Source organism: Misgurnus anguillicaudatus, chromosome 4 (genome assembly GCF_027580225.2).
Source record: "Misgurnus anguillicaudatus chromosome 4, ASM2758022v2, whole genome shotgun sequence".
Classification (NCBI taxonomy): Eukaryota; Metazoa; Chordata; class Actinopteri; order Cypriniformes; family Cobitidae; genus Misgurnus; species Misgurnus anguillicaudatus.
Genome location: NC_073340.2, coordinates 11,144,596 through 11,163,091, shown reverse-complemented (window position 1 = coordinate 11,163,091; position 18,496 = coordinate 11,144,596). Strand labels below are relative to the sequence as shown.

General features: G+C 38.8%; 1 protein-coding gene across 3 annotated transcripts in view; it reads left to right on the top strand.

Annotated features, from left to right (window-relative positions):
* The window catches only part of myof (myoferlin), a 56,331-nt gene that overhangs the window by 30,634 nt on the left and 7,201 nt on the right, over positions 1–18,496 (top strand). For all 3 annotated transcript variants that reach the window (XM_055176078.2, XM_055176077.2, XM_073866676.1), the window contains 18 exons: positions 994–1,118; positions 1,274–1,383; positions 1,548–1,740; positions 2,140–2,295; positions 4,745–4,876; positions 4,954–5,117; positions 7,590–7,704; positions 7,809–7,911; positions 8,036–8,169; positions 8,266–8,436; positions 8,507–8,609; positions 9,223–9,300; positions 9,402–9,583; positions 13,322–13,474; positions 13,555–13,656; positions 13,775–13,936; positions 14,118–14,283; positions 14,364–14,440. In XM_055176078.2, the coding sequence (XP_055032053.2) occupies positions 994–1,118; positions 1,274–1,383; positions 1,548–1,740; positions 2,140–2,295; positions 4,745–4,876; positions 4,954–5,117; positions 7,590–7,704; positions 7,809–7,911; positions 8,036–8,169; positions 8,266–8,436; positions 8,507–8,609; positions 9,223–9,300; positions 9,402–9,583; positions 13,322–13,474; positions 13,555–13,656; positions 13,775–13,936; positions 14,118–14,283; positions 14,364–14,440 (2,426 nt within the window). The remainder of the gene's footprint in view (positions 1–993; positions 1,119–1,273; positions 1,384–1,547; positions 1,741–2,139; positions 2,296–4,744; positions 4,877–4,953; positions 5,118–7,589; positions 7,705–7,808; positions 7,912–8,035; positions 8,170–8,265; positions 8,437–8,506; positions 8,610–9,222; positions 9,301–9,401; positions 9,584–13,321; positions 13,475–13,554; positions 13,657–13,774; positions 13,937–14,117; positions 14,284–14,363; positions 14,441–18,496) is intronic.

The window sequence follows — 18,496 nt, the reverse complement described above, 5'->3', positions numbered from 1 at the left end:
TCACTATCAAGCTAGCATATCGATACTGATAAAGCTTAAAATATATTTTGTTTGATTCAGTAATAAACGAGCTAGTTATATTTATAAGACAAAGCTTAAACAGGTTGCATTGATACACTTTTTTTATTACCATCAGTTACACTGTGATGAAGGTGAATTTCGTGGAAGATTCATAACATAAACTGTTTTGCATGTAAGAGTTTCCGTGATGAAAGCATTGTTGACTCTGATGAGGACTACACTCCGGAGACAACATTGCTACCGCATCGTCGACTCGGGGAAAAGCCACGTGATATTTACTCTCGTTTAATTTCTTCGTTTATTCCTTTTTTTGCCATGTTTGCCTTCACTGACTGCATATGCTGGTATTGTGAGTTCTGAATGCTCTTTCTTTGCCGTACTTTTGCTCTTCCTAGATTTCGTGCCTCGTGCACGTTCAAATCAATCGGGGGTGTGCGCATGTGATCCTGTAGCAACAGGGGTGGTGCCATGGTCGAGAGAGAGAGTGAGAGTCGTGCAAGCCAATCATTTGTTTCGTCCCCAATGGAAATAATGAGCTGTGTTTTTAAAACAGTCGTGAGAGGTCTACAGACACTCGATTTTTGTACTCTCTTTTTCAGAGTACTTACATTTTACTTATGTATTGGTATATAAAATTTGTAAAAAAGTTTTTTAGATAATTCCTGCCTCTCCTGCCTTTAATGTTTTTTTTCCTGTGTTTTGTTGTACCTTCTGGACTGCAATTGTAAATATCCTTATATCAGGTGTATGTGTCTTTTTTGGTCCAATGTAAATAAATAACCACTATTGCACTATTAATGTGCTATGGTAGATGAGGCGTCATTTAATATATTTTATGTTTTAGAGTTCACCAAAAAAAACATGACCATTACACCTTACAAAAATAATTACACTTTAAAGAGGTTTTTGTCCTTTTGTGATGTACAGTATATAAAGCTTCATTGACTGATGTACATTTTCTGGTTCTTGCAGGTAATAATTATTACTTTCTGCCCTGGGGCAACACTAAACCTGTGGTGGCCATCACTTCATTTTGGGAGGACATCAGTCACCGAGTAGATTCCATGAACATCCTCCTTTACATTTCTGACCGCTTGGTAAGTAAATGTTTTATATCACACAAACTTTCGCAAATACAGTTTGCACTTTATACTGTATATTTCTACAGTGAACTGCCTGTTTTAATAGTAATGATGATTTTTTTCCTTTAATGTGCATTAAACATTTAACACAAATCTTTCTGTTGCCGCAGCAAACAAACCTCAATGTGTTAAAGACTGCGATACAGTCCAAAGCCTCTGACGCGAAACTAGTAGAAATCTGGCTGAAGCTTATCAACCAGTTATTAGAAGATCTCAGCAGGTAAAACACTTATTTATAAGCATTGTCAGTGAATCATGTAAAATCAGTATATGTATCATTAAATGTGAGGATTTTTGGCTTGTGAAACAAATATATCGGTTTACTCTGTTGATGTTTGTCTTATAACACATTTTTTACAAATACTCAAATGTTTACGTCCTCAGTTTTAAAATTCCTGATCTGGAGGGAAAGCCCAATCTCACCACTCTGGATTACCAGATGAAAAAGATACGGGACCGTTCTCTGAAGAACATCATGGACGGGGCCAAATGTTTGTTAGAGGAGGCCACAGACGTTTATAATTGTGTGAGCCTCATTGAAAGCTGGCTGGAGAAGCTGAAGCAACTGGCTGAGGAGGTAAATCATAGCAGACTAAACTGTCCAAAATCTCATTCACACAGCACCTTGGTCCCAGAAAATAAAATTGGCAGAGAGGCTTCTGTGTGAACAAAAGCACGTCCCATAAATATTCTAGGATGGCTCCCGTAAAGAGGACCTACTAACATTGCCATAACATTCAGGGAAAGCATTCTTGTGAACAAATGGCAGAAACAATGCAGAAACAAAGATTAACATTTAGTTTAATCAAGAAATGTCTGCAAACTGAATAGATTTTACTCTACATCAAGCATTGAGCCAACACAGTGCTAAAATTGTCATTCAAATAATCACAGCATATTTGTATTATTGACCCTTTAAAGTAACACATTAGAAATCAGCATATAACTACTAATTGTCTTTTAATCTTTCCTGAAGCCTCAAAACAGCATGCCGGATGTGATCATCTGGATGTTGCGAGGAGAGAGCAGGATAGCGTACGCTCGCGTCCCAGCCCATCAGGTCCTCTATTCAACCTTCAGTGAACAGGCCAGTGGCCAATACTGTGGAAAGACTCAGACAATCCTGATGCAGGTATTATGAGAGTTTATACTGATGCATGCCGCCAACATTTTACAATTTATCTGGGTGATTCTCATGAAATTAGACTTATGAGGTGTCATGAAACATTTGCAAAGAGTATCAAAATAAGAAGCATACAGTTACAAACATCTCTTCATGTACTATTTTGCACATGATTTCAAATGACATCATAAAAACCAATTTTGTTGTTTTTTCCACATTTAAGGGGAAGATTTTCATTACCGCAACGTGTCCATGACTGGATTTGGGTTCTTGGCAAATTTATAATTAAAACATTTTAAAAAATAAAAAGCTTCAGTGCATGTTATACTATAAACATTTACAGTAAAGAAACATGTGGTATTTGGTGATCATTGGTAAATATACAGACAATAATAAGGAATATAAATATGTGCAAGACCAATTTTCTCATCCTCCGCAACAATTTTCAATCATTGTTTAAGCCCTTAAGTAACTAACATTTTAAAACAATTGTTGGAAGGGACATAATTGACTGTGACACTCAAGATGGCTACCAGGTAATCAGTTCTTATTTTTCTCTCCAGATAAAAGTTGAAATTTTGTTCGTCATAGTCAGTGTTGGGGAAAGTTACTTTTAAAAGTAATGCATTACAATATTTAGTTACTCCCCAAAAAAGTAACTAATTGCGTTACTTAGTTACTTTTCATGAAAAGTAATGCTTACGTTACTTTTAAGTTACTTTTGCGTTACTTTTTCTCACTTTGTTGAGGCTTGATCACTTTGAGGCCTTGCAGGTGTTTTTTATGATCGCAAAAATGTTAAGCTCTGGCCTGCCATCCCCGTTTCTGACTCAAACTGTTCCCGCTCAGGAGCACAGAGTTTGTAATTCTACGTTAATATGTTCAGTTTAATTTAGTAAATTTTTTATTTTTAAATTGAATTAATTAAACTGAAAAGTAACTCGCATTACTTTTTTAAAAAAGTAACTCAAATATTAATGTGTACATTTATAAAGTAATGCGTTACTTTACTCGTTACTTCTGAAAAGTAATATTATTACGTAATGCGCATTACTTGTAATGCGTTACCCCAACACTGGTCATAGTACCTAGTAGGGATGCCACAATTCTCAATACATTATTGAACCGTTCGGTTCAAGCCCCACGGTCCAATACGCGCAGGTGAATTGCGGTTTTTCGGTTTATCCATCAAAATCTGTCAGTTTTATATTCCCTGCACTTTTGTTAATGTGCGCATGCGCGTGATCTGCACGCTTATAAACGCCACAGCGAGTTGATATCCAGTCACTGTGCGCTAGCTGCGTTAAACTCTGCTTGAACTCTGCTTGCAATGCTGGTGTCAGATTTCATTCGCGTGCACACACACCCAACAGAAGTACGACAACAAAAAGCAGCAGCACGACTGTCTTTTAAATCTGAGGTGTGGATTAATTATTTGTGCGTGTAGATTACATACAACATCAATGTAAAGATGCAAATTCAAGTGCGGCAATGCGAATGACGCAAATTGGGCTTGTTATTGATGCAAACGCACGTTATTTGCCTCAAACACATCTTCTGCGCAAGTTGAAAAAGTTTAACTCAAGAAGAGAATGCGCATGATGCTAAAATAAATCCCACCAGTAATGTTGTTTGAGGAACGCATTTTTGGTTTCTACACAGACAGCATGATGTTGGACTTAACAGTAGTGCAGTAAGGTATAGCCTTCATTTACAATGTAAAGTTTAATTTACTAAGTAGTACAGGTATATAAAATGGCCAATTTATGTAATGTAATGAATTCACATGTTCCCCAGTTTTAATAGGATATGATTTTTATATGTCTTTATTTAATTATATCTTATATTGTTGTATCAGTACACTAGAAATATTTAAGATGATTTTTGCATTTACATAAAATAAAGAGAACTGCAATTAAAACCAGTATTTTTGCTTCTTAACATCTCAATGTTCCTGTTACCTAAGAATAGAACAATTAAAAACAGTTTAATAGGCCATGGCATCAGAACCGAAAACGAACCGTAAACCGTGAACAAGAACCGAAATATGTATTGAACCGTGAACTAAGTGTATTGTTGCATCACTAGTACCTAGACAACTTTTTACTTCTCATTATTGAAACATGAGTTTGTAAATGCATATATTTAATGTAATATAATTTTGTTGTAATGATAATTTTTGATAATGATAATCTAAAAAATTTAAATAATTCTATAGGAAATATTTTTTAAATCCTCTAAAAATAATGGTTATATTAATTTCAGACCTTAATCTTATATGTGCAAAAAATTGGCTTCAAGGGCTTTTTAAAAACATCTGATGCTGGAAACCTTCTAAGTCTAGATTTCGTGAGATCACCCAACTTTATTGCTGAGCTCTGATGTTTTTATTCGAAATCTGTAACTGGATTTCATAGATAGGGTTATGCTCACATGTACTGTACTTATTTCCCATAAGTATCCCATGGACAAGAACAAGGGTTCAAAGATTCCGGTGCAGATTCGTGTGAACATGTGGCTCGGGCTGGCCACAGATGAAAAGAAGTTCAATCGTTTTGCGGAGGGGACGTTCAACGTGTTTGCAGAACTGGTAAGGATGGTTTGTCAGGCATTGAGACGTTCAAGTTTACTGATCTCGCAACTGTTTTCTGATGGTGTCTTTTGCAGTATGAGAACCAGGCTCAGGTTTTGGGAAAATGGGGCACCGCCGGCCTGCTGAGTCGCAGCAAGTTCTCTGATGTTACAGGCACAGTGAAGCTGAAGCAGGAGTATTTTTTGCCCCCTGTTGGCTGGGAGTGGGAAGGAGACTGGAAGGTCGATCCAGAGAAATCGTGAGTTGGACTTTTTTCTAGGTTTCACGCGCAAAAAAAGTCGGTTAAAGGTGCAGTGTGTAGATTTTAGCACCATCTAGCAATGAGATTGTGAATTACAACTGACGGCTCAGTCCACCGTTTACCGATTCGCATAGAGAAGCTACGTTAGCCGCCACAGGACAAACATGTCAGTGTCTAAGACAAAATACAATAGGGACAAAAAGAGCAGTTTGTCTGTTTAGGGCTACTGTAGAAACATGGCGGCACAAAGTGGCGACTTCCATGTAAGGGGCCCGCGGTGTATGTAAATAAAAACAATGCTGTTCATTTTGTAAGGTCTTTGTACACCACTGATAATATAGTTATGTATATTGCATATCTGTCATTAGATCTTTCTAAAATTTACACACTGCACCTTTAAGGTGTTTACATGTAACACAAAGTCTGGGTATGGATCATAGAGGCTGTTTACACTTGGTATTAAGATGTGTTTTCATCGATCGGATCACAAGTGGACGAGAGAGACACATTACGTTTACACCTGGTATTTAAATCCGTCTCTTTTGTCCACTTTCGACCGCTTCTGTGCTGAATACTATGAGGGGGTGGTCTGTGAGACGGTGGGCGAGTCTCTCTGCTGTCATTCAAACCGGAGCGGGAGTAATTATGACTTTATATGGACGCAAATTAATATTATGTCGGAGTGCACTGCTTGTTTAGCAAGTAAACATGCTGCACAGTGTTTTGTACATGAGTATGTAAGAGCTTTCTTTGAATTTTCAGCGCAATTGATGAAATAGGATCGCGCAACTTTCACACGCTTTCAAAACGAAACTACGGAGATCAGCTCAGTTTTATCAATGAAAGGCTAAAAATAGCACTGTTCACCGAATGTTCACGCCAGAAGTCAAAAAAAGACGTAAAACTTGTGTTTAATACCTCAGATTAGATAAATGGGCGGAGAGAAGGCGGTCGCGTGTGGCTGTTCGAACGCATTCAACCACATGTGCGTTCCGCAACTCCAAAGCGATCCGATAGAAAGTGGTTTCGACCACCTCTGGATGTGGTTGAAAGTGGTCGAAAGTGGACGAGCTCAAAACGTTTTGAACACCGTTTACACCTGGCATTAACGTCGTCCACTTGTGATCCGATCGACGAAAACACATGTCAACGCCAAGTGTAAACAGCCTCATAGACTGTAAAAAAAGATGGAAGATGCCCGTTCGCTCTATTCCATTGGTGAAAAGTGAAGCCGCCAGTGTCCCGATACGGCGCTGACATCTTGGGTCTTGAGTTCATTAGTCCTGCGCAGTAGTGAGCAGGAAGTAAAGCCGCGAAAGTAAGGCCCCGCCCTCGCTCATATGCACATATCACAGCTGTCAATCATGACGTGACACCACCGTTTTTTGTAGCATTAAATAACTAACTAAAAACGAGCTTATTTTAAAAACAAACACTTGAATTTACATCATCGTGATAAAACTACAGTAAATGACAGAAACCAGCTTCGGAAAAAAGATATTTAAAGTGTAATTAAATTGTTTAGTTGGTCTCAATTCCCATTGAATAACATGGGGAGGCGGGGTTTATGATCTATACTGGGACCAGTCACTGGGGGGCCATCGAGACGTTTTGGCTTCACTTTTCAGGGCTTGTGCGGCACGCTTGGTATGAATAGAAATCTACCTGTGCTGATCGGATTTTGCAGTTAATGACCCTTTTACACCAAGCGTGCCGCACAAGCCCTGAAAAGTGAAGCCAAAACGTCTCGATCGCTCCCCAGTGACTGGTCCCAGTATAGGTCATAAGCCCCGCCTCCCCATGTTATTCAATGGTACTTGAGACCAACTAAAAAGTTTAATTACACTTCAATTATCTTTTTTCCGAAGCTGGTTTCTGTCATTTATTGTAGTTTTTATCCCGCTGATGTAAATTCAAATGTTTGTTTTTAAAATAAGTTTGTTTTTAGATAGTTATTTAATGATATAAAAATGGTGGTGTCACGTCATGATTGACAGCTGTGATATCGTGTGATATGCGCATTCTGCAAGGGCGAGGTCTTGATTTCGCGGCTTTACTTCCTGCTCACTACTGCACAACACTGGTCCCGAAATCGCTACTGCGCAGACTCAAGACCCAAGATGTCAGCGCCATATCGGGACACTGCCGGCTTCACTTTTCACCAATGGAAAAGACCGAATGGGCATTGTCCATCTTTTTTTACAGTTTATGATTTAAACGTGCGCTTTAGCTTTGTTTCCATACCTTTTTAAATTGAAAATGTAAATAGCTAATTAAAAATGTGCCCAATGGAAACACTGCAATTACGCATAAACTCCTATACTATATCAGTATAACCGGTGAAGTGGTTTTTCAGCCATTTGATGAAGGAATATATCACAAAACTGCCCTAGAATTATGATGGTGATGGGTGTTTCTTCAGAAAATGTCTAAATCTAGTTTTAACACATTTTTGGGGGATTGGGGTAGTCTGCTGGTTGAGGCGGATGCTGGACACACAGAGTTTTTGGATGAGGTGTATGAGAACGAGAGCAGATTTCCAGGAGGAGAATGGAAGCCTGCAGCTGAACCTTACACTGATGTGGTAAATATATCCAGCATACTTGACATTAAATCAGAGTAGAGCAGAAAACTTGTTTCGCAGTATTTGATTAAAGTTGTATGCATGATCCTGTTTTGTTTTTGCAGAATGGAGAGAAGGTCCAGGGTCCCAATGAGATTCAATGTCCAGCCGGCTGGCAGTGGGAGGATAACTGGTCATTTGACGCCAACAGGGCTGTTGATGAAAAAGGTTTACTATTAGTAGAAAGAGAGATTGAAAAACCTCTAATGCTAAGATTTCAACTATGCCATATGCCACCATATATAAAAAATCTAGTTTGTGTTGTGTGACTGTATGATGTTTGTGAATTTAGGTTGGGAATATGGAATCACTGTTGATGACAAGCCCAGATCCTGGGTGGCTACTGAGAAGCTATACCACATCAATCGTCGCAGAAGAATGATCCGACCTCGCAAAAAGATTTCTGGTGCCATAACAGCCGCTGAAGCAAGTGTATAGATAGACTCAACATGTGTTTTAAATTTGATTTCTTTGATTTGACGTGCACCGCTTAGCTTCATTTTGTTTTTGTGTGATGAGTAGAAGAAGGATGATGGAGATCCAGAGGGTTGGGAATACTCCTCGCTCATTGGCTGGAAGTTTCATAAGCTGGAACGATCATCTGACACATTCAGGCGACGGCGCTGGAGAAGAAAGATGGCACCCGCTGATCTGCTTGGAGCGTCAGCCATTTTCAGACTAGAGGGGGTGATGGTTAGTATTAGTAACAGTGTGTATTAGTAGCGGTGATCTTATCAAAACTGACTTTTGATTTTTTCGACAGGGAGTCGACATGGAATCAAAAGCTGAAGATAAAAGCGCCAAAACAGATGTTACTGTTAAACAGTTTGGAGCCAACACACCGATGGTATCATGCACGTTTGACCGTGAGTGTTCATTATGAAATACTAGCTTACTCTTTTATTTTTAAAGCATTACAAAATACGGCATGTAAGTTTTGTCTTTAAACTGTTAAGCGTCGCCGTCCCCAATACGGGACACCTAAGTTTGCATTAATATTGTTGATGTAAATTTTAATCTATCATTACAAACTATATATCGTTGGAAAGGTCTAAGCCTCCAAAGTAGACATTTCAACAGTGTTTTATAAAATAAATTATGTAGGGAGATTAATTGATTCATTTATGAAGAGAGTGTGCCTCAAAACATTTATTTTCTGCTAAATGTCACTGTCCCACCAGCAGGACGACTACATTTACTTCAATGTTTGCATATAAATTCTTATCTAATCATGACAAACTGTATATTGTTTAAAAGCACCAAGAGTGTGGATTTAACTCAATAGAGTGGGGTGACGCTTAAAAGGTTAAATAAATAACAATAATTTATTTTGCTTATACTGACATTGAAAGGTTATGTTCAGCACATTGCATTATGGGACACAGAATTGTATACAGAAACAATAAGAGCAGAATGTTTGTGTTACATTTCAAACATAGACAATAACTTTTTATAAATGTTTTTTTTTTTTTTTTGCAGGATTGTACTCGTATCACCTGAGAGTTTATGCGTATCAGGCCAAAAACCTTTTAGCTCTGGATAAAGACAGCTTCTCAGGTCTGTAAGCAGTTTTGATGTTGACCTGTTACCAAAACATTTCAATCACTTTCTGATTATTTTAATTTAATACGACTTAAGTCATCTTTTTTAAACTGCAGATCCGTATGTACATGTCTCGTTCATGCATCAGAGTCAAACCACAGAGACGGTCAAAAGCACCCTGAACCCAACATGGGATCAGACTCTCGTTTTTAAAAATGTGGACATATACGGTGACCCCCAGACTGTGGCTCAATATCCACCCAGAGTGGTTCTGGAAATATTTGACAAAGATCAAGTGGTGGGTGTCATTCCTCATCTATCTATTTCACAACATCATCTTTTCAAGTCAACATGAAATAACATTCCCCTCTACAATGATGCAATGATTTACTGTACAGGTCCATGACGGGGATAACAAAAAAGCTTAATCCACTTAATATTTCTGATTTAAAAGTCTACTTGCTGTCACTTTGATGCGTGACTTTACATTACAGTTATATCTTGAGTCATACATAATAAGGACTGTTTGCAACATTTTGAAAAGACGGTTCATTAATAATGTAACTATAAAAAACAGGAGAAAGAAAGTGCAGCATGTGACTTTCAAAATAAGAGCCAGTTGTTATCGCCATAGAAACTGGAGGCATGCTTAAGAATGCACACGCACTTTAGCGCGTTAGCGCTGACTGAGTTTGATAAAAAGAAAACTTGACTCGGATTTTACACATAATGTTAATCAGACCCAGGACCTGAAGTAATTAAACTGGGCACCAGTGTTGTGCCTGAACGAGTTCATATTTTCGGCAAACGTGAACTGAACGTACTGTATTACTGCCTGATGAAAGATACTGTGAACTCGTTCATTCAACACCAGCGTTTCACAGCTGCATGCGTCATCAAAACAACACTGACTCTGGACACTGCTGAAATCTCTCCCGCGCCACTCACATAGTTTAACATTAAAGTGCCCATCTTATGACTGCTTTTCCACAACTTAAATAGGTGTATGAGTTCCATAAAGCATGTTTCAAACGTTGTTTGCTCGAAATAGCTTGTAGGAAAAGATTGTTACCCATCTCTAGGAGCCTCTGTTTCAGGGCATTTCAGATTGTGCCGTTTTGAGCTAGTCATTACATATTTATGAGCTGCTGCTCCTTTGATCACGCCCCACTACTAACGTCATGTGCGCTTGCTCAGTGATATTGTGAGCAGTACAGACCATACTGTGTTATTATTTTATATATTATTATTATTAACGGTTTATGTTGCCAACAGATAAATCAAGCAGAAAAGTATCACTAATAAGAACACTACAGGAGAAGAAACTCATGACACACAATGATTCCAGAGTCAATTGTGATGTAGCAGTTTAAACAATACACTCGTTTTCCCTGGACAATGCTAACATATTCCCGTTATAAACATTTTCAAACGCATTATTTTTTTCGCCAATTATAGAAATTAAGACCCGGCGGGGGATGTATACTGCTTGTGGACCACGTGCTAATTGCTAGAAGGTAGCGGGAGGTCCGGACCGTAAAGTTATTAGAGACTCGGGGGTTAGCCTCGTCAGAAAAGCCGGGGCGGTAAGGCCCGGTCTCGGTTAGTTTGGCAAAACACTTTTAGTTTGGCAAAGCACTATTACTTAGTTTATGTAGAATTGTAAAATAAAGCCGATAAATATTTTTTTTTACTTTAGAAACTACGCTGCAAACTATCTAGCCTGCAAAAAAATATCTATATAACCTACTGTCTACAAACAATAATATTCACATATACATTTAAAAGGTATAATTTACGGGATTAGCATCAGTGTATGGTCTCTGTTTTAAGATACAGATGCTCTAGCATCATAAATGTAGTATTTTGTGACAGAAGATGACAACATGCAAAATATAACGTGACTTCTTACCTTTTGTGTTGATATAACGATCGCGAATCGAATCAAGTCTGTTTCAGATGTGTGAATAATCCATGAAAGTCCAATAAAATACATCCAATGACCATTTTTGTCCACAAATGCGTATAATCCGTGAAATATAGATATATAGTCTGTTGTTTACATCAGATTTCGCATGAACGTCTTATCGCATACAATCTGAGGACTATTTGCGTCGTAACACACTGTATATGAGATCACATTTTAGGTTTAAATAAACACGTGTTAAAAACTTTGTTTTTAAAAGTAGGCGGGAGTATAATCCATAATATCCAAATAGCGCTGTTATTTCCGTGAGACATGATAACAGCATAGAACAGGGGTCCCCAACCTTTTTTACACCGCGGACCGGTTTCAGCTTTAAAAATAATTTGCGGACCGGGGGTTGAGGTTTGGGGGGGTTTCCTTTTAAACCTACGTTAAAAGTGTAGCCGTTAAAATATTATTACTGCAGTAAAAGAGTTTATTTTGATCATGTTGCCACGATCGCTGGATAATTCTGAAGTTGTTTTACAGAAGAATAAAATAATTACTTTTCAGTCATTTGCGATGTCACACAGTTGAACGTCTCCACGTATTTACATTTTCAAATGATTCATTAATTCCTACGTCTGCAATACTTTCATCGTTTGTGTTTTAGGAGTACTGTATGCTCAAACTCTGACAGCAATGTGATTGCCGCTGCGCTGGTAGAGATAAAGAGAGACCACGAAAAAGAGAAAGTGCGGCTCTGTACAAAAGTGGAAGCTATTTATGTTATTTCAAGTCGGCTCTTAAAGTACAAAATACCGGATTAAGCTATTACGTAGCTATTATACAATTTTTTCAGGACGTTCTTGCGACCCGGTGGCAACTTGGTTGGGGACCTCTGGCATAGAGGATATCAGCGAAGTGACTGCTCTGTGTTCTCTAGCTCCCTGGTGGGTGGAGACCTGCGAGTGGGGTGGTGGGCGGGAAAATTGAAACGGAATGTGACGAAACGGCTAGTTACGTCACAACGGCGCTGAGTTTAAACTCGTGCAATCTGAGACTCAAGGCAGAGGACATTCAGAAACCTGTATCTCACTCAAAACAGCATGGATGGATTTTTTTCCAAGTTTGTATGCGTGTGAAAGCATCAGAGACTCAAAATAACACCCCAAAACCCAGAAAAAGTGAGTTTTTCATAATATGGGCACTTTAAATAACATCATATTTGTCCTAAATCGTTAACGATTAACATAGGCTGCTAACGCATAATCTGAATCTTGAAATAGACTCTATTTAACGTGCACGTGCAGTGTGCAATACCTGCAAGTTTCCTACACGCGACGCCTCGGAGCGCTTCTCGCCCGGTGTGCAACCCTGTTGAAGCACCCGGCTAGCCTTTCAAGGTATGTGCAAGCAAATACAAAAATTAAAAGACAGTCAATGCTAATGTAAACCCTGGTTGGATAAGGATTTAAAGTTGAAGATGAAATCTGACGCATTTAGCTTCAGTGTTAAAGCTGGTAAAATAAATGCTGTCTGTGGTTCTATATGGGCTATAACGGCAATCATTTTTAAAAGCTAATATGGGAAAAAAGAACTATAAATTAGTTCATTTTTGGAACTGTGAACTAGGTGAAAATTTTGAAATATGAACTATGAACTGAACTAGTTCATTTTCAAGTTTGTGAACTGAAGTAGTTCATGTAGAAAGTGAACTTTCTCAACCCTCAACCCGGCCCAGACTGACCACTTAAATTATAAACCCGGGACTTGTCCTCCTTGAAGACCTCTAATGCATACAAATTGGCTCAAGTTCAGAAACATGGAAGGATACAATGTAGTCTCGCGTAGCCAGACCTTCAATGCTGAAGGTCTGGAATTCATGGCAGCTTTTTTTTGCCAATGCCCGCCCATGAGGCCGTTTGACAGACATGTCAAACAACCAATCACAGTTTTTTCTTCTAGCATCAAGTTTCGTTTCCCCCCCCATCATTTAACTAACAAAAGTGTTTTCGGACACGCCGTTAGTGCACCGTGTGCTTCCGACCATGCACTTAGATCATTAAATTAGGGCTCAATGTCTTTAAAGTAGTATATGTATGATTTGTAATTATTTTACTGTGGTAGGGTAAAGATGAAATGATGGGCAGGAGTTCATGTCTGCCTGTGGTGAAGTTAAACTCGAGCATGGATTCATCTCCTAAACTCCTGTGGTATCCTGTGATGCACAAACAGAAGCCTGCAGGAGAAGTGCTGGTGGCCGCTGAGCTCATATTGAAGGTATTTTCATCATTGAGTGTAAGCTCATGAATGATTTGTGTGGCCTTGCCTGATAATCTGCACGTTATCTTATGTTTCAGGGACCTGAAATTGAACTTCCCATCATTCCACCCAAAAGAGGAGATGCTCTTTATATGGTTCCTCAAGGGATTCGTCCTGTGGTGCAGCTTACTGCTATAGAGGTCAGTGTCGCCCTGTTTATGTCACCGTATTAACATTTAAATAATTGATGTATTTCTAATTGAAGTATGAAGTATTTGAATGTTTCTGTATTAATTGCCTTGATTTGGTGTGTTGTAGGTTCTGGCGTGGGGTTTGCGTAACATGAAAACATATCAGCTGGCTCCAGTCACTTCACCCAGTCTGGTGGTGGAGTGTGGAGAAGAGAGAGTTCAGACCGCAGTCATTAAAAACATCAAGAAATGCCCGAATTTCTCCGGAAACGTTCTTTTATTAAAAGTGGTAAGCATCTGTCACTATGAACCAAAGGCGCACATAAAAGTTAATTGGATTAATTATATTTAGAAATGTTAGCATGTGTTCTCTTTCTCAAAATAATTGCTAGTTTGATATTTCACTGCAAAGAAAAGTAAGGCCTGTAGTCCAAATATTAAATTCTAAGCATTGTATTTATTGTCTTTAGCTTCTACCCAAAGAGGAGATGTATCTTCCCCCTATAGTGCTGAAGGTGATAGACCACAGACCTTTCGGACGGAAACCTGTCGTGGGTCAATGCACCATTTCATCTCTGGAGGAGTTTCGATGCGATCCCTATGCCGTTGTATCTGATGTTTCTTTATCTTCAAAAAGTACGTTCCCTCTTTCACATTTAAGTTTTTCCTTGGAGAGCATTTAAGGAAACTAGATCTTCTTTTCATCTCTCCTCCAGTGGCTTTGATGGCAGGCGCTCCCAGAGACCTCCACGTAAACATTGAAGACAACAGAGAGCGTCTTCTGGAAGCTCAGGTACTGAGCACACGTCTGACTTTGTAAGGCGCACCTGCATACACTACATCTGTGTGAATTTGCTTTTACTTTCAACCTTGTGAATTTCAGTATATGTATGGCATCTCAGCTGCTGTTGACAAAATGACCACTGCTAGTCCACTTCAAGTATGTATGGTATTAAAGCCTGAATTTTACAATTAAACACCATTCAGATTTAAAGGTCAAATGTGAGATTTCTGCACTTGCACTTAATTTGAAAAAAATATTTAGGGGCAGATTTACTACACGTGGTTAATTAGCGTGAGAGCATCATTCCAGAAAATTTCTGCGGGTGATTTACTGACAAGGCGCAGAAAACATTTCCCTGCCAATGACGCTTTCCTGATGAGTTTTTACAGTAATCTGTTATTCCGCTATCACCCAATTTATAAAAAACTGAAGCAAAAACTGATTTAACAACCTTTAATATAAATGTTTTGATCATCATTCTGAATCTGACCCCTAACAAAATTCCTTTACAAAAATGCAGTTATTTTAGCTTTTTGCTCAAAATGTATTTCTGAGGAAACCTACCCATATTCAAGAGGTTCACATAAAAAGAGAACAAGATAGGATGAAACGTTTTTTTCTTCACTGTTTTATTTGTTTGTTTGAAAGCAGAGGGTCTGTTCTTTCATTTGACATATTTGTATGTTTATACACTCACCTAAAGGATTATTAGGAACACCTGTTCAATTTCTCATTAATGCAATTATCTAATCAACCAATCACATGGCAGCTGCTTCAATGCATTTAGGGGTGTGGTCCTGGTCAAGACAATCTCCTGAACTCCAAACTGCATGTCAGAATGGGAAAGAAAGGTGATTTTAAGCAATTTTGAGTGTGGCATGGTTGTTGGTGCCAGACGGGCCGGTCTGAGCCGGTCTGCTCAGTTACTGGGATTTTCACGCGCAACCATTTCTAGGGTTTACAAAGAATGGAGTGAAAAGGGAAAAACATTCAGTATGTGGCAGTCCTGTGGGCGAAAATGCCTTGTTTGATGCCAGAGGTCAGATGAGAATGGGCCGACTGATTCAAGCTGATAGAAGAGCAACTTTGACTGAAATAAGCACTCGTTACAACCGAGGTATGCAGCAAAGCATTTGTGAAGACACAACGCGCACAACCTTGAGGCGGATGGGCTACAACAGCAGAAGACCCCACCGGGTACCACTCATCTCCACTACAAATAGGAAAAAGAGGCTACAATTTGCACGAGCTCACCAACATTCGACAGTTGAAGACTGAAAAAATGTTGCCTGGTCTGATAAGTCTCGATTTCTGTTGAGACATTCAGATGGTAGAGTCAGAATTTGGCATAAACAGAATGAGAACATGGATCCATCATGCCTTGTTACCACTGTGCAGGCTGGTAGTGGTGGTGTAATGGTGGGGGGATGTTTTTTTGGCACACTTTAGGCCCCTTTGTGCCAATTGGGTATCCTTTAAATACCACAGCCTACCTGAGCATTGTTTCTGACCATGTCCATCCCTTTATGACCACCATGTACTCATCCTCTGATGGCTACTTCCAGCAGGATAATGCACCATGTCACAAAGCTCGAATCATTTGAAATTGGTTTTCTTGTACTAAAATGGCCCCCAGAGTCACCAGATCTCAACCCAATAGAGCGTCTTTGGGATGTGGTGGAACGGGAGCTTCGTGCCCTGGATGGTGCGTCCCACGAATCTCCATCAACTGCAAGATGCTATCCTATCAATATGGGCCAAAATTTCTAAAGAATGCTTTCAGCACCTTGTTGAATCAATGCAACGTAGAATTAAGGGGTCAAACACAGTATTGGTATGGTGTTCCTAATAATCCTTTAGGTGAGTGTAAATTTTCCTGGAAGGGATTTTGTAAAACTTTTGTGAAAATCACAAAAAATGCTGGCAGGCAACTTAAAAAAAAGTTGGTGGGAATGAGTTAAAATAATATAATTAAATCCTCAGTAGCCTACATAAGTCTGCAGTAGTGCACTGTTCTTTGCAGTCTTGCAATCAATGTATTTTTGAAATATATAATTTCCGATTCAATGCAAATACACTAGCTTAACAATTATGATTTTTGCCATAATCGTGCAGCTTTACCATAAGGTATTTTGATATTATTCAATTAAACTTATTCAAAAACGGAACAACTGTGTTGGATCTTGAGATTACCGGTTGGGTTAAAAAAAGTTTGGAGACCCCTGATATACAATACAAAAGCAAGATTTATCAAGTATGCAGGGGAAACACATGGAAAAATAAAAATCCTTATCTTTTTTAGTACTTAGATCATGTATATTGCCAAATAACATAAGGTAAGCCTACCTTTTGTGTAAAAAGGTCAAATATATAATGGACTTTCAAAATTTTGTTTGACTTAAGAAAACATCATATTCATATGAAACTTACTTTTTTCCAATAAACTGATGATTTTTGCAAATAGATGTTTGTTACTCTTGCAATAGATGATGAATAATGATTATTCATAGACAATTCATTGTTACTTGACTTGATTTTTAAAAATCACGATTTGTAGATCCTTTTCCTTTTAGAGGCCGTTGTATTCAAATACAGATTCAAATACAGACGCATCTGAAACAAAACTCGTGTTCACAGGCGATTGCTTTCAAAAGCAGAAAAAATTGGTGCGTCCTTCGTTTTCCATGTGTCTTAAGGTGATCTCACACCGTTCTAAAAAAATCTAACACATTGTTTTCTATGAGTATACGCACACCGGCGCCGCCAGGAAGTTACTCAAATCCCTGTCGCGCCACTGACATAGTTTAACATTAAATAACATCATATTTGTCCCAACTTATTAGCGATTAACATTAGCTGCTAACGTATATTTTGCATTTTGAAGTAGACGCTCTCTGACGAACCTCGCGCTATTTAATGTGCACTTCCGGTTTACGATACCTCCGAGTTGTCCTAGACGCGACTGCGCGACTGGTGTGCGACCCCCTTGTTAAAGGAACACGCCCAGATTTTGGGAATTTAGCTTATTCACAGTATCCCCCAGAGTTAGACAAGTCCATACATACCTCTCTCATCCCACTCTGGGGGATACGGTGAACAAGCCAAATTCCCAAAATGTGGGCGCGTTCCTTTAATGGACCCTATTGCAAAAATTCTTCCAATAAGTGGTCGGGACTCGGGACACAATCAACTTGGGCATAAAAGGGTAGGGATATCTCGCAACCGCAAATTACATGAGTGGAGCTGGACAATATTGTGAGTGCTGGCAGCCTAGGGACAGCAACCTTCAACCCAGTGACATGACAACACCGGCCCTTGTGGCCAAAACACAGAACGGCACACCGGGAATTCTCCCGGTCCTCCTGATGGCCAATCCGGACCTGGTTGACATCCATGCATTTTAGCACAAATTTTTTACTGTAGTTAATTTACTCGTTTTATTAAATTAAAGTAAAACCACATTTTTCTTATGTAAATCCTAAGAGTGTTTAACGCCAAAAGATGGTCTGTATTAGCGCAAGCTGTATTTAACCACGCCCCCCTTACCAGCACTTTATATCTTGGTAATTTTCACTTGCAATATACAGTGAAAATATCTTGTGTTTTCTACACAGTTAAATGAATGTTTACATGCGAGATGTCAACAAACATCTTTATTGAAACAGCGTATGATGAAAATAAAATTCAAAGACAGGGTTTTCCTCACTTTTTATAAATATACAGCTGCACAACACGCAAGCTGCACATTTCTGGTAAAGGCGGTATCTGCTTGTTAAGTCTGAGGTCATGCACCACTTCCGGGTCCAGGCGGTCTTAAATGCCATAGGGAAATAACAAAAAATCATCCTAATATGCAGTCGTATCATAATAGAAAACTCTTAATTTGTATCTCCATAACAAAATCTAAAATGACCAGACATGGATTTTTTACGAAATATGAATATATTGCTGTCTGTAATTCCCTGAGCCTGGAGACTACAGTGTACACTGAGAGTTTATACATTTTTTGCTTAAATGTGTCATATTAATAATAATAAACGGCCGTTAAATAATATCCTCTGTTGA